General features: G+C 44.8%; 2 protein-coding genes across 3 annotated transcripts in view; one reads left to right on the top strand and one right to left on the bottom strand.

The window, feature by feature from the left end:
• Nucleotides 1-16790, top strand: part of LOC116359717 (dedicator of cytokinesis protein 1-like) — a gene marked incomplete at its 5' end in the record, with an annotated part of 464327 nt that overhangs the window by 151316 nt on the left and 296221 nt on the right.
• The window catches only part of LOC109886118 (inhibitory synaptic factor 2A), a 66623-nt gene continuing 58976 nt past the window's right edge, over nucleotides 9144-16790 (bottom strand). For both annotated transcript variants that reach the window (XM_031813155.1, XM_031813156.1), the window contains one exon: nucleotides 9144-9696. In XM_031813155.1, coding sequence (XP_031669015.1) covers nucleotides 9516-9696 — 181 coding nt within the window. In that variant the 3' untranslated portion in view covers nucleotides 9144-9515. The remainder of the gene's footprint in view (nucleotides 9697-16790) is intronic.

Below are 16790 nucleotides of genomic sequence, written 5' to 3'. Positions count from 1 at the left end.
CCCCTCTCTCCCCTCTCATTCTCCCCTCTCTCTCCCCTCTCATTCTCCCCCTCTCTCCCCTCTCATTCTCCCCCTCTCTCCCCTCTCATTCTCCCTCTCTCTCCCCTCTCATTCTCCCTCTCTCTCCCCTCTCATTCTCCCTCTCTCTCCCCTCTCATTCTCTCCCTCTCTCCCCTCTCATTCTCCCCCTCTCTCCCCTCTCATTCTCCCCCTCTCTCCCCTCTCATTCTCCCTCTCTCTCCCCTCTCATTCTCCCTCTCTCTCCCCTCTCATTCTCCCTCTCTCTCCCCTCTCATTCTCCCTCTCTCTCCCCTCTCATTCTCCCTCTCTCTCCCCTCTCATTCTCCCTCTCTCTCCCCTCTCATTCTCCCTCTCTCTCCCCTCTCATTCTCCCCCTCTCTCCCCTCTCATTCTCCCCCTCTCTCCCCTCTCATTCTCTCCCTCTCTCCCCTCTCATTCTCCCCCTCTCTCCCCTCTCATTCTCCCTCTCTCTCCCCTCTCATTCTCCCTCTCTCTCCCCTCTCATTCTCCCTCTCTCCCCTCTCATTCTCCCTCTCTCATTCTCCCTCTCTCTCCCCTCTCATTCTCCCTCTCTCTCCCCTCTCATTCTCCCTCTCTCTCCCCTCTCATTCTCCCTCTCTCTCCCCCCTCTCATTCTCCCTTTCTCTCCCCTCTCATTCTCCCTCTCTCATTCTCCCTCTCTCTCCCCTCTCATTCTCCCTCTCTCTCCCCTCTCATTCTCCCTCTATCCCCTCTCATTCTCCCTCTATCCCCTCTCATTCTACAGCTCTGATTCCATCCTCAGTGTAATTCAGCTCTGATTCCATACTCAGTTTAATTCAGCTCTGATTCCATACTCAGTTTAATTCAGCTCTGATTCCATCCTCAGTTTAATTCAGCTCTGATTCCATCCTCAGTTTAATTCAGCTCTGATTCCATCCTCAGTTTAATTCAGCTCTGATTCCATACTCAGTTTAATTCAGCTCTGATTCCATACTCAGTTTAATTCAGCTCTGATTCCATCCTCAGTTTAATTCAGCTCTGATTCCATCCTCAGTTTAATTCAGCTCTGATTCCATACTCAGTTTAATTCAGCTCTGATTCCATACTCAGTTTAATTCAGCTCTGATTCCATCCTCAGTGTAATACAGCCTGTCTGTAGTCCTGATTGTAATACAGCCTGTCTGTAGTCCTGTTCTCCACCACTTCACGCTACCCACAGTACTGCAGCAGGACACACATAGAAAGCAGAATCATAGTGAGATATGGCGCTGCATCATAATGTCTTGATGCAGACGAGCAGCGCCCTGCGTTCACTCGTAGAGATGAACACACAACGTGTGGTCCTTTCTAGACCCGTCTTCCAGCTGCCTGCTGTGTCAGTTGGTTTTAAAACCAGCATCGTATTACTAGGATCTCTATCACTACCGAACAACACCACATAATATAACATTTACAATGGATTAGTACATCGTTTATTCATTTATTAATCATTATGTCATTAAGATAGTTATTCACACATTTATAAACCACATTTTGATGTATTTCCTTGTCTGTTCCAAAGGCTAGAACTGAGATGGGGGTGGAAAAAATACATATTTTCTTCCCATAATGCCCCTTCATCCTGGAACATGCTTCTGAAGATTGTAAAGTTAGGAGAGTTTAGTGTCCTTGTCTGTTTTTAGGACTCTGATCGACAACACTGTTTGTGATAACTGCAGTCGTTTCTAATCTTTAACCTACTTTGTCTTGTGTGTGTTCTGTATTTCTCTGTCATGTTTTATGGACACGCTGCTGTTTCCATGTTTTACCTTCTTGGCAGGTCTCCCTTCGCAACATAGTTTTTTTAGCCTCAATGGGATTTTACCTGGTGAAGTAAAGGTTCATGAACAATAAATAATAATGATTGGTAAGAACATTCAGAAGATGTATGTACTTATAAACCATATACTATAGGGGCGGCAGGGTAGCCTAGTGGTTAGAGCGTTGGACTAGTAACCAGAAGGTTGCAAGTTCAAACCCCCGAGTTGACAAGGTACAAATCTGTCATTCTGCCCCTGAACAGGCAGTTAACCCACTGTTCCAAGGCCGTCATTGAAAATAAGAATTTGTTCTTAACTGACTTGAGTGACCGGTGTAATTTGTCACTAAAAGATGGACATGCCGTTGTTAAACATCCCAGCCAACCTGATGCACCTTGAGGTCTCAAAATGTAAGACTCTGCAAGACTGCAAGACTCCCCCTTTTGTGATGCCGCCACCCCCATGCTTCACGGTTGGGATGGTGTTCTTCGGCTTGCAAGACTCCCCCTTTTGTGATGCTGCCAACCCCGTGCTTCACGGTTGGGATGGTGTTCTTCGGCTTGCAAGACTCCCCCTTTTTCCTCCAAACATAATGATGGTCATTATGGCCAAACAGTTATATTTTTGTTTCATCAGACCAGGAGGACATTTCTCCAAAAAGTACGATCTTTGTCCCCATGTGCAGTTGCAAACCGTAGTCTGGCTTTTTTATGGAGGTTTTGGAGCAGTGGCTTCTTCCTTGCTGAGCAGCCTTTCAGGTTATGTTGATATAGGACTCGTTTTACTGTGGATATAGATACTTTTGTACCTGTTTCCTCCAGCATCTTCACAAGGTCCTTTGCTGTTGTTCTGGGATTGATTTGCACTTTTCACACCGAGGTACGTTCATCTCTAGGAGACAGAACGCGTCTCCTTCCTGAGCGGTATGACGGCTGCCTGGTCCCATGGTGTTTATACTTGTGTACTTGTGAGGTCTTGACTGATTTCTTTTGATTTTCCAATGATGTCAAGCAAAGAGGCACTGAGTTTGAAGGTAGGCCTTGAAATAGATCCACAGGTACACCTCCAATTGACTCAAGTTATGTCAATTAGCCTATCAGAAACTTCTAAAGCCATGACATTTTCTGGAATTTTCCAAGATTTTTAAAGGCACAGTCAACTTAGTGTATGTAAACTTCTGACCCACTGGAATTGTGATACAGTGAATGAATCTGTCTGTAAACAATTGTTGAAAAAATGACTTGTGTCAAGCACAAAGTAGATGTCCTAACCAGCTTGCCAGAACTATAGTTTGTTAATGAGAGATGTGTGGACTGATTGAAGAACACGTTTTAACGTCTCCAACCAAAGTGTATGTACATTTCCGACTTCAACTGTATGTTCTCCCCTCCTATGTTCCAAAATGCAGGTGTGTTCTCTCCAAGTGTCAGAACAGAAGTTTTCAAATCTGGTTTCTGTGTGTTTCTCTGTCATGTTGAGATCTTTGTTTGTGTGTGTTTCTCTGTCATGTTGAGATCTTTGTTTGTGTGTGTTTCTCTGTCATGTTGAGATCTTTGTTTGTGTGTGTTTCTATGTTATGTTGAGATCTTTGTTTGTGTGTGTTTCTATGTCATGTTGAGATCTTTGTTTGTGTGTGTTTCTATGTCATGTTGAGATCTTTGTTTGTGTGTGTTTCTCTGTCATGTTGAGATCTTTGTTTGTGTGTGTTTCTATGTCATGTTGAGATCTTTGTTTCTGTGTTTTTCTGTCTTGTTGAGATCTTTGTTTCTGTGTTTTTCTGTCATGTTGAGATCTTTGTTTCTGTGTGTTTCTTTGTCATGTTGAGATCTTTGTTTCTGTGTGTTTCTATGTCATGTTGGCATCTTTGTTTTGTAATGACCTTCATGAACACACTGCTAATTTTTCACATTTTATTTTTTGTATATTAAATTCGTTCAGTTTTTGCTATTTTAAAAACAGTATAAAATACACAGTATTGCACATAGTAATCAATTGCACTTCTTTTAAGGTGTACGTACAGATGAACATATATTTATATGGTTTATGCTACAGTACAACTATTGGAGAATAATCCCGCCCTCCGTCCATAATACAAGAGAGAGTGGTGCTGGTAATGAAGTACTTATCAGCTAACAGGAAGCAGAGAGTGAGTGGTGCTGGTAATGAAGTACTTATCAGCTAACAGGAAGCAGAGAGAGAGTGGTGCTGGTAATGAAGTACTTATCAGCTAACAGGAAGCAGAGAGAGAGTGGTGCTGGTAATGAAGTACTTATCAGCTAACAGGAAGCAGAGAGAGAGTGGTGCTGGTAATGAAGTACTTATCAGCTAACAGGAAGCAAAGAGAGAGTGGTGCTGGTTATGAAGTACTTATCAGCTAACAGGAAGCAGAGAGAGAGTGGTGCTGGTAATGAAGTACTTATCACCTAACAGGAAGCAGAGAGAGAGTGGTGCTGGTAATGAAGTACTTATCAGCTAACAGGAAGCAAAGAGAGAGTGGTGCTGGTAATGAAGTACTTATCAGCTAACAGGAAGCAAAGAGAGAGTGGTGCTGGTTATGAAGTACTTATCAGCTAACAGGAAGCAGAGAGAGAGTGGTGCTGGTAATGAAGTACTTATCAGCTAACAGGAAGCAGAGAGAGAGTGGTGCTGGTAATGAAGTACTTATCAGCTAACAGGAAGCAGAGAGAGAGTGGTGCTGGTAATGAAGTACTTATCAGCTAACAGGAAGCAGAGAGAGTGGTGCTGGTAATGAAGTACTTATCAGCTAACAGGAAGCAGAGAGTGAGAGTGCATGGGGGCTGGCTGAGGAAGAATATAGAATATATACATCAGTATTATGTCAGCACTAATATCAGTAGTATATCAGTAATAATACCAGTAGTATATCAGTACTAATATATGTATTACTAATACCAGTAGTATATCAGTACTAATATATGTAGTACTAATACCAGTAGTATATCAGTACTAATATATGTAGTACTAATACCAGTAGTATGTCAGTAGTATTTCAGCACTAATTCCAGCAGTACTAATACCAGTATTGTACCAGTATGATACCAGTAGTACTACTACCAGTAGAATACCATCACTACCAGTAGTACTAATACCAATATTGTATCAGTAGTATACCACCCCTACCAGTAGTACTAATACCAGTATTGTACCAGTAGTATACCATCCCTACCAGTAGTACTAATACCAGTACTGTACCGGTAGTATATCAGCCCTACCAGCATCATACCAATAGTATACCATCCCTACCAGTAGTACTAATACCAGTAATATACCATCCCTACCAGTAGTACTAATACCAGTATTGAACCAGTAATATACCATCCCTACCAGTAGTACTAATACCAGTATTGCACCAGTAGTATATAACCAGTAGTACTAATACCAGTATTGTACCAGTAGTATACAACCAGGAGTATTAATAACAGTATTGTACCAGTAGTGTATACCCAGTAGTGTACCAATAATATATAACCGGTAGTACTAATACCAGTAGTGTACCAGTAGTACTAATACCAGTAGGATACCAGCAGTATATAACCAGTAGTACTAATACCAGTAGTGTACCAGTAGTATATAACCAGTAGTACTAATACCAGTAGTGTACCAGCAGTATATAACCAGTAGTACTAATACCAGTATTGTACCAGTAGTATATACCCAGTAGTACTAATACCAGCATTGTACCAGTAGTACTAATACCAGTATTGTACCAGTAGTATATAACCAGTAGTACTAATACCAGTATTGTAGTATATAACCAGTGGTACTAATACCAGTATTGTAGTATATAACCAGTAGTACTAATACCAGTATTGTAGTATATAACCAGTGGTACTAATACCAGTATTGTACCAGTAGTATATAACCAGTAGTACTAATACCAGTGTTGTACCAGTAGTATACATCCCTACACAGCAGTGTTATTGTGTGGTGTTGAGTTGTTTGGTAGCATTGAATGATCTGTTTGCCCCTTTAGTTGAATCAAACCACTTTGACACGTCTCCGTTGAACACTGTTCGTTTTTTGGCTTCATCCGGGACTCTGCAACTTAATAATGTCATTCCTATAAAATCACTTAATAATGTCGTTCCTGTAATGTATCTAGCCGCTGTAAAGCCCCGCTCTGTTTTAAGTTATTAGCCCTATTAGATGCTGTACAACATAATCAAAGAAATGTCAGACTGTACAATCTTCCAAAACAACGTACTTCTGTGCTGCGTGATACGAATGATTACTGTCCGTGGAGGTTGTTGATGATGAGGGTCTCATCGTGTTTTAAAAACACGGTTCCATTTTAAATGTCCTTTTTTGTTGTTGTTGAAAACGCTGTTTTTATTTTATATTTAAAAAAAAAGCTATAAAATATCATCAGTGAATCTGTTGGAAAGTTTAAGTAAAAAGCATGTAGTCAGTACTGCACCAAGGCTACAGACTGGCTGTATTCAGTACTGCACCAAGGCTACAGACTGGCTGTATTCAGTACTGCACCAAGGCTACAGACTGGCTGTATTCAGTACTGCACCAAGGCTACAGACTGGCTGTATTCAGTACTGCACCAAGGCTACATACTGGCTGTATTCAGTACTGCACCAAGGCTACAGACTGGCTGTATTCAGTACTGCACCAAGGCTACAGACTGGCTGTATTCAGTACTGTACCAAGGCTACAGACTGGCTGTATTCAGTACTGCACCAAGGCTACAGACTGGTTGTATTCAGTACTGTACCAAGGCTACAGACTGGCTGTATTCAGTACTGCACCAAGGCTACAGACTGGCTGTATTCAGTACTGCACCAAGGCTACAGACTGGTTGTATTCAGTACTGCCACCAAGGCTACAGACTGGTTGTATTCAGTACTGCGCCAAGGCTACAGACTGGCTGTATTCAGTACTGCGCCAAGGCTACAGACTGGCTGTATTCAGTACTGCGCCAAGGCTACAGACTGGTTGTATTCAGTACTGCGCCAAGGCTACAGACTGGTTGTATTCAGTACTGCACCAAGGCTACAGACTGGCTGCATTCAGTACTGCACCAAGGCTACAGACTGGTTGTATTCAGTACTGCACCAAGGCTACAGACTGGTTGTATTCAGTACTGCACCAAGGCTACAGACTGGCTGTATTCAGTACTGCACCAAGGCTACAGACTGGCTGTATTCAGTACTGCACCAAGGCTACAGACTGGCTGTATTCAGTACTGCGCCAAGGCTACAGACTGGCTGTATTCAGTACTGCACCAAGGCTACAGACTGGCTGTATTCAGTACTGCACCAAGGCTACAGACTGGCTGTATTCAGTACTGTACCAAGGCTACAGACTGGCTGTATTCAGTACTGCACCAAGGCTACAGACTGGCTGTATTCAGTACTGTACCAAGGCTACAGACTGGCTGTATTCAGTACTGTACCAAGGCTACAGACTGGCTGTATTCAGTACTGCACCAAGGCTACAGACTGGCTGTATTCAGTACTGCACCAAGGCTACAGACTGGCTGTATTCAGTACTGCACCAAGGCTACAGACTGGCTGTATTCAGTACTGCACCAAGGCTACAGACTGGCTGTATTCAGTACTGCACCAAGGCTACAGACTGGCTGTATTCAGTACTGTAGTTGTGCTGTATACCTCAATGGCTCCTTCAGGCCTCTTGGCTTTGCTTTTAGGAGGGCATTCTAACTTCCACTTAAGTCAAATGCTCCTTTACAGTCGTCTCCCATTTGTCCCTGTGTGACTAGGTCAACATTTACCTGGAAGTTAGGATTCACTCTTTAGTCTGACGTAGCATGATACTGGTGTTATACAATCATGGATTTGTATGTGTCTCTGTGTGTGTGTGTCGGTGTCTGTGTGTGTGCGCTGTGTAGGAGTTTAATGCTAGGTGAAGGAACTGACACACACATCCTGGGTTCTAAGAGAATGCATCAGAGGTTGTGTGTGTTAGTGCATGAGAGAGAGAGAGAGACACACACAGGGCACCCCCTTCTTTGTCTACAAGAAATGTGTGTGTCCTTTTGTTCCTCGACAAATAGAAGATCAGCAGTAGAACGTAGTGAATCCATTCAGGTTCATTGTGTTGTATATTCCCATTAGGACTGGACATTCCCTTTCACAGCAGGGTTTTGGGAACACAACAAAACCAACTGGGATATAACTTCATATATCCCCGTGTAGAAAAAAGAAAAGAACATTGAGATGCCTCCAAACTTTGCAAATGTTTATATAAAAAAAATAAGTTATTTTTTGTAATCATCGTTTCATTTCAAAAGTACATTTATGCAAAGAGACATGTAACTGCCAAAATAAAGGAAACGCCAACATTAAAGTGTCTTAATTGGGTGTTGGGCCACCAGCAGCCAGAACAGCTTCAATCCACCTTGGTAGAGATTCTACAAGGGTTTCCGAAACTCTCTGCCAGGGATGTGATGAGAAATTCCATCATTTGGTGTTTTGTTGACGGGGTTGGAAAAGCCATTCAGTGACAACACGTTCCCTGTGTGTGGGGGAGTTATTGTCATCTACTCCTATGAGGATAGAAACGCTTCCCCATTGGTTGATTGGCTCTGTGTGTTTACTGGCGTTTACCCTGCTCTCTAAGGGGCTGACTGGACCTAAACCATGCCAGGAGAATGACCCCCAAACCATAACAGAACCAGCAGAATCCTAATTTACTCAGTGTTTCCTTTATTCTGGCAGTTACGTGCACATCATGTACATCTCCTTCGAGACTCATCGTCCTGGGTCCGTTTCAGTTGTTCTGATCCGTGATGTCGTCTTCATTCTCTCCTTTGCTGTTCGAGGATCCTAATACATTATTCATGATGATTATTGTCAAAATAGTATTTTTTGGAGTCACTGTGGAGAAAAGTCTTCCTGAACATAGTTGTTAAGTACGTTGTGCTTTAGCCGATATGCTGATATGCCGTTGATGTAGTTGTCAGAGCACGGAGAAAGGAACGTCATGCTTGAGAACTGTCCACTTCCTCTCCATACCTCCAAGCAATGTCAAAGAGATACAATATACAACACATTAAAGACTCAGTCTGGAGGGAGATGGAGAGAGACGGTTGTTGCTGAACGAACCGATAAATCATGTCATTGAATACCAACTCCCATAGACTCCGTAGAGCTACACAATAAATAGATGTAAATGTGAGGGTAGAGGAAATCCTATTTCAGCTTGTCACCTTGTTCATCTCAAAATAAGTTGCCATGGTGTAATTTAATCCTCTGCTTCGGGAAATTAGATCGTTTTTGGGGGGGCGGAAAACAGTGACTAAATATTCAAATTCTCTGTGGGGGGGGGGGGGGGGGGGGGGGTCCATATTTCATGTTTTTCTTTTTACAGATCCTGCCGCTCTTTCCAAAACCAAAAAACCCAGTTCAATAATATCCATTATTGTCATTATTAGAAGGGCTCACCAGTTTCAGATAGATTGAGGTTACCGGGCCATGAAAAACCTTTCATTGGGATTCTGTTTTTTTGTTGTGATCCAAAAGATGAATAAATCGATAGATGGATAAATCAAAGGTATCCTGCTGAATCAGAGTTCGGGCCATTGTCTTCCGTAAATCCAATAGGTGACGTCACTCCGACGCTCGTCCCTCATCCCGCAGTGCAGACGGAGTCCTCAACTTGTTGCTCTGTCTGACCTAAGACGACGACGTTTGGGGTTTTGGATATTATTCCTGCTGTGTCTCAGAGGAACCAGAGTTTCCATCTGGCGTGCTTCTTGGAGTCGGCCTTGGCCTTGCGTTTAGGGGTGGAGGTGAAGGCCTCAGGGGGGTAAGGCAGAGAGAAGTGTGGGTCCTCTAAAGGACACAGCCTCTTCATCAGGGGATGCAGCTTGTCTTCCTGCTGTTTGAAGTCCAGCTCCACACTGTGACAGAGAGAGACGTTAGTTTAACACTGTGTTTAACACTGTGACAGAGAGGTTAGTTTAACACTGTGACAGAGAGAGACGTTAGTTTAACACTGTGTTTAACACTGTGACAGAGAGGTTAGTTTAACACTGTGACAGAGAGAGACGTTAGTTTAACACTGTGACAGAGAGAGACGTTAGTTTAACACTGTGACAGAGAGACGTTAGTTTGACACTGTGACAGAGAGACGTTAGTTTGACACTGTGACAGAGAGACGTTAGTTTGACACTGTGACAGAGAGAGACGTTAGTTTGACACTGACTGAGAGAGACGTGAGTTTGACACTGTGACAGAGAGAGAGACGTTAGTTTAACACTGACAGAGAGACGTTAGTTTAACACTGCGACAGAGAGAGACGTTAGTTTAACACTGCGACAGAGATACGTTAGTTTAACACTGTGACAGAGAGAGATGTTAGTTTAACACTGCGACAGAGAGAGACGTTAGTTTAACACTGCGACAGAGAGAGACGTTAGTTTAACACTGCGACAGAGAGATACGTTAGTTTAACACTGCGACAGAGAGAGACGTTAGTTTAACACTGCGACAGAGAGAGACGTTAGTTTAACACTGAGACAGAGAGAGACGTTAGTTTAACACTGTGACAGAGAGAGACGTTAGTTTAACACTGTGACAGAGAGAGACGTTAGTTTAACACTGTGACAGAGAGAGACGTTAGTTTAACACTGTGACAGAGAGAGACGTTAGTTTGACACTGTGACAGATACAGAGATACAATCACATTGGGCTCCACACTGCAATACACACAGAGAGAAAGAAACACAGATCTACAAGACACTGCAATACAGAGAGAGAGACAGTCAGATCTACACTGCAATACAGAGAGCGAGACAGTCAGATCTACACTGCAATACAGAGAGAGAGACAGTCAGATCTACACTGCAATAAAGAGTGAAACAGTCAGATCTACACTGTAACACAGAGAAACAGTCAGATCTGCACTGCAATACAGAGAGAGAGACAGTCAGATCTACACTGCAATACAGAGAGAGAGACAGTCAGATCTACACTGCAATAAAGAGTGAAACAGTCAGATCTACACTGTAACACAGAGAGACAGTCAGATCTACACTGCAATACAGAGAGAGAAACAGTCATATCTACACTGCAATACAGAGAGAGAGAAACACAGATCTACACTGCAATACAGTGAGATAAACAGTCAGATCTACACTGCAATACAGAGAGAGAGACAGTCAGATCTACACTGCAATACAGTGAGATAAACAGTCAGATCTACACTGCAATACAGAGAGAGACATTCAGATCTACACTGCAATACAGAGAGAGAGACAGTCAGATCTACACTGCAATACAGAGAGAGACATTCAGATCTACACTGCAATAGAGAGAAAAACAGCCATGAATATATTCTGATCTACACTGCAACACACACCACCATACAGTAGGTTTGGATACTTCCATTTCAGCAATACATCAAAACACCAGAAAGTCACTTCAACAAACTACAGTAGACACTTCAGCCTGCGTACTGGAACGTGAGCAGCATACACCCATTCACTTCAGATGGAAACGCTGCAGCGACCTTGCTCACTCAGCACACTGAGTCATGTTTTCTCATAATGTATTCTCTCTGAGGGGGCTGTTTAAAAACACTCCTGAAAGAGTCATGTCGGGGGGGGGGGGGGTCTGGCTTTATCTGGTTTAGAACAAGGAGTCATGTCGGGGGGGGGGGGGTCTGGCTTTATCTGGTTTAGAACAAGGAGTCATGTCGGGGGGGGGGTCTGGCTTTATCTGGTTTAGAACAAGGAGTCACGGTAGTGAAATCTCCCTCTAGCCAATTACTGATGAAGTGTGTCACAAATGGCATCCTGTTCCACCCTACGGGCCCTGGTGAAAGTAGTGCACTACATAGGGAATAGAACCCATAGGTCCCTGGTGAAAGTAGTGCACTACATAGGGAATAGAACCCATAGGTCCCTGGTGAAAAGTAGTGCACTACATAGGGAATAGAACCCATAGAGCCCTGGTGAAAAGTTGTGCACTATCATAGGGAATAGGGTGCCATTTGGTACATATACATGCTAGTGTCCATTCTGTCACCTTTTCTGTTTTCTCTTCTCTAGAAAACGTCCTAAAACGTTAGCATTAGGGCCACATCTCAGTAGAACGTTAGCATTAGGGCCACATCTCAGTAGAACGTTAGCATTAGGGCCACATCTCAGTAGAACGTTAGTATTAGGGCCACATCTCAGTAGAACGTTAGTATTAGGGCCACATCTCAGTAGAACGTTAGTATTAGGGCCACATCTCAGTAGAAGGTTAGCATTAGGGCCACATCTCAAAGAGACATTAGCATTAGGGCCACATCTCAATGAAACGTTAGCATTAGGGCCACATCTCAGTAGAACGTTAGCATTAGGGCCACATCTCAATAGAATGTTAGCATTAGGGCCACATCTCACTGAAACATTAGCATTAGAACCACATCTCAATGAAACATTAGGGCCACATCTCAATGAAACGTTAGCATTAGGTCCACATCTCAGTAGAAAGTTAGTATTAGGGCCACATCTCAGTATAAAGTTAGTATTAGGGCCACATCTCAGTAGAAAGTTAGCATTAGGGCCACATCTCAGTAGAAAGTTAGCATTAGGGCCACATCTCAGTAGAAAGTTAGCATTAGGGCCACATCTCAGTAGAAAGTTAGTATTAGGGCCACATCTCAGTAGAACGTTAGCATTAGGGCCACATCTCAGTAGAACGTTAGCATTAGGGCCACATCTCAGTAGAACGTTAACATTAGGGCCACATCTCAGTAGAACGTTAGCTTTAGGGACCATGTCCCCTAATTGTCCTCAGGCAACGTCCTGATGTCCTAAGTGGCAGAAATATACAGCATTTAGCATTTGGCACGGACCGAACGGAACACACAAGTGTTTCTGACGCTCAAGTGAGGTGTTTGGCGGCATGGCTGTTATTGGACCCTCAGCACTTCTGTGTCATTAGTTGACTCAGGCCTTTATAAGGAGGAGGCGTTGTACAGAGCAGCACTGCTATTAGTGAATTAATCATTCTGTATAGAGCCTTGTAATTATGCTGTAATTTACACAGCCCTAGTTGTGTCTGTCTGTCTCTGTCTGTGTGTCTGTGTGCATGTGTGTGCTCGCGGCCGAGGGAGATTGAAGCCTGAAGAGGGAAAACATCTCAGATATTCTAGATGATGAGGGATGAGGACACTTCATTACTCTATTGGCCTCAGTGCACAACACTACTGTTACACTGCAGACCTGTGAGTTACTGTACAGTGCACTACACTACTGTTACACTGCAGGCCTGTGAGTTACTGTACAGTGCACTGCACTACTGTTACACTGCAGAGTTACTGTACAGTGCTCTACACTACTGGTACACTGCAGACCTGTGAGTTACTGTACAGTGCACTATACTACTGTTACACTGCATACCTGTGAGTTACTGTACAGTGCACTGCAGACCTGTGTGTACTACTGTTACACTGCATACCTGTGAGTTACTGTACAGTGCACTATACTACTGTTACAATGCAGACCTGTGAGTTACTGTACAGTGTACTGTAGACCTGTGAGTTACTGTACAGTGCACTACACTACTGCTACACTGCAGACCTGTGAGTTACTGTACAGTGTACTGTAGACCTGTGATTTACTGTACAGTGCACTGCATACCTGTGAGTTACTGTACAGTGCTCTGCACTACTGCTACACTACATACCTGTGCGGTACTGTACAGAGCACTGCAGACCTGTGAGTTACTGTACAGTGCACTACACTACTGTTACACTACATACATGTGAGTTACTGTACAGTGCACTGCAGACATGTGAGTTACTGTACAGTGCACTATACTACTGTTACACTGCATACCTGTGAGTTACTGTACAGTGTACTGTAGACCTGTGAGTTACTGTACAGTGTACTGTAGACCTGTGAGTTACTGTACAGTGTACTGTAGACCTGTGAGTTACTGTACAGTGTACTGCAGACCTGTGAGTTACTGTACAGTGCTCTGCATTACTGCTACACTACAGACCTGTGAGGTACTGTACAGTGCACTGTAGACCTGTGAGTTACTGTACAGTGTACTGTAGACCTGTGAGTTACTGATAAGTGTACTGTAGACCTGTGAGCTACTGTACAGTGCACTGTAGATCTGTGAGTTACTGTACAGTGTACTGCAGACCTGTGAGTTACTGTACAGTGCTCTGCACTACTGCTACACTACAGACATGTGAGGTACTGTACAGTGCACTGTAGACCTGTGAGTTACTGTACAGTGTACTGTAGACCTGTGAGTTACTGTACAGTGTACTGTAGACCTGTGAGTTACTGTACAGTGCACTGTAGATCTGTGAGTTACTGTACAGTGCTCTGCACTACTGCTACACTACAGACCTGTGAGTTACTGTACAGTGCACTGTAGACCTGTGAGTTACTGTACAGTGCACTGTAGACCTGTGAGTTACTGTACAGTGCACTGCAGACCTGTGAGTTACTGTATAGTGCATTCAGAAAGTATTCAGACCCTCTCCCCTTTTTCCACATGTTGTTACGTTACAGCCTTGTTCTAAAATGTATTGAGTTAAACATTTTCCTCATGAATCTACACACAATACCTCATGATGACATCACAATACCCCAGGATGACATCACAATACCTCATGATGACAAAGCCAAACCAGGTTTTCCAGACTCTTCCAAACCAGACTCTTCTTATTTACGTAAAGATACCTTTAAGCATTCAGACTCTTCGCTATGAGACTTGAAACTGAGCTCAGGTGCATCCTGTTTCCATTGATCATACTTGAGATGTTTCTACAACTTGATTAGAGTCCATCTGTGGTAAATTCATTTGATTGGACATGATTTAGAAAGGCACACACCTGTCTATATAAGGTCCCACCGTTGTCAGAGCATTAACCAAGATATGAGGTTGAAGGAATTGTCCGTAGAGCTCCGAGACAGGATTGTGTCGAGGCACAGATCTGTGGAAGGGTACCTAAACATGTCTGCAGCATTGAAGGTCCACGAGAACACAGTGGCCTCCATCATTCTTAAATAGAAGAAGATCGGAACCACCAAGACTCTTCCTAGCGCTGGTCGCCCAGCCAAACTGAGCAATCTTAACCCAGTGGTCTGTGGAGATGGGAGAACCTTCCATAAGGACAACCATCTCTGCAGCACTCCACCAATCAGGCCTTTTTAAGGTAGAGTGGCCAGACAGAAGCCACTCCTCATTGAAAGACACATGACAATAGTGATCAGCTATCTCTAAACGTGTAGAAGACTGCTTTATGGCCCCGTTGTCTCAGAGAAACAGAGATCTATTCTGATTTATCCCAACACCTCCGGACAACCTATTGTATCTCTCACTTCTATCACTTTCCTGGTTGTCCTTTTTAGTATATTTTATATGCTTATTCCCCCCCCCCCCCCCCCCCCCCCCGTGTCCCAACAGCCCAGCTGAGGTCCATGACACCTTCCTGTCTGAGAGGTTAAAGGTGACATGACCTTACAACCACCCTGAGGTGGCTGTTACTGCAGCCTCTGCATTAAAGCTGTCATCATCTTTAATACATAGATCCTGTATGTCGCCCGTTCCATTATAATGGTCTCCGTTGATGTTTCAGTGCTGATGGTGGTGCACTCTTAGTGTTTGTCTACGCTGAAGACTCTAAGACAATCTATTACTGAGTCTTTAAATCCTTAAACATACACACACACAGGTCTGTTCACCAGTAAATATTTAAACAGTATACATAGTCCCCAGCTCTCTCCCGAGTCCCCCCAGCTCTCTCCCGAGTCCCCCCAGCTCTCTTCCGAGTCCCCCCAGCTCTCTCCCGAGTCCCCCAGCTCTCTCCCGAGTCCCCCCAGCTCTCTCCCGAGTCCCCCCAGCTCTCTCCCGAGTCCCCCCAGCTCTCCCCCGAGTCCCCCCAGCTCTCTCCCCGAGTCCCCCCAGCTCTCTCCCGAGTCCCCCCAGCTCTCTCCCGAGTCCCCCCAGCTCTCTCCCGAGTCCCCCCAGCTCTCTCCCGAGTCCCCCAGCTCTCTCCCGAGTCCCCCCAGCTCTCTCCCGAGTCCCCCCAGCTCTCTCCCGAGTCCCCCCAGCTCTCTCCCGAGTCCCCCCAGCTCTCTCCCGAGTCCCCCCAGCTCTCTCCCGAGTCCCCCAGCTCTCTCCCGAGTCCCCCCAGCTCTCTCCCGAGTCCCCCCCAGCTCTCTCCCGAGTCCTCCCAGCTCTCTCCCGAGTCCCCCCAGCTCTCTCCCGAGTCCTCCCAGCTCTCTCCCGAGTCCCCCCAGCTCTCTCCCGAGTCCCCCAGCTCTCTCCCGAGTCCCCCCAGCTCTCTCCCGAGTCCTCCCAGCTCTCTCCCGAGTCCTCCCAGCTCTCTCCCGAGTCCTCCCAGCCTCTCTCCCGAGTCCTCCCAGCTCTCTCCCGAGTCCTCCCAGCTCTCTCCCGAGTCCTCCCAGCTCTCTCCCGAGTCCTCCCAGCTCTCTCCCGAGTCCTCCCAGCTCTCTCCCGAGTCCTCCCAGCTCTCTCTCTTCTGCTACAGTATCAGTGTTTAGTTGTTTCCCTGACACACACACGCACACAGACACAGACACGCACACTCTCACTCCCACACACACTGTTATCATTATCAGCCTTATGCCTTGCCAGTCCATCAGAATAAAAAATCAGCACAAAAGAAGTGAAGAGACTCATCCTTTTTAGGGGAATTGAGAGCTGGGAAACATACGGTCTCTCCACCCCCGTAAAACCAATTTCAGGCTCAGACTCATTAGCAAAGGGACACAGTGAAAAGATAATCATCTCTTTGAAAAATATTCTAAAGGACTTGAATGAAAGATTCATTATTCTCTCTCTCTGTTCTCTCCATTCTGCCCAGGGAGCACAGGCACGCAGTTAGCCTCCCCCCTCTCTCTCTCTCTCTCTCTCTCTCTCTCTCTCTCTCTCTCTCTCTCTCTCCCCCCCTCCCTCCCTCTCTCTCTGTTCTCTCCATTCTGCCCAGGGAGCACAGGCACGCAGTTAGCCTCCC

Source organism: Oncorhynchus kisutch, unplaced genomic scaffold (assembly GCF_002021735.2).
Source record: "Oncorhynchus kisutch isolate 150728-3 unplaced genomic scaffold, Okis_V2 Okis04b-Okis11a_hom, whole genome shotgun sequence".
Lineage (NCBI taxonomy): Eukaryota > Metazoa > Chordata > Actinopteri > Salmoniformes > Salmonidae > Oncorhynchus > Oncorhynchus kisutch.
Note: the sequence above shows the minus strand (reverse complement) of the source record. Positions and strands in the feature narration are given on the sequence as shown.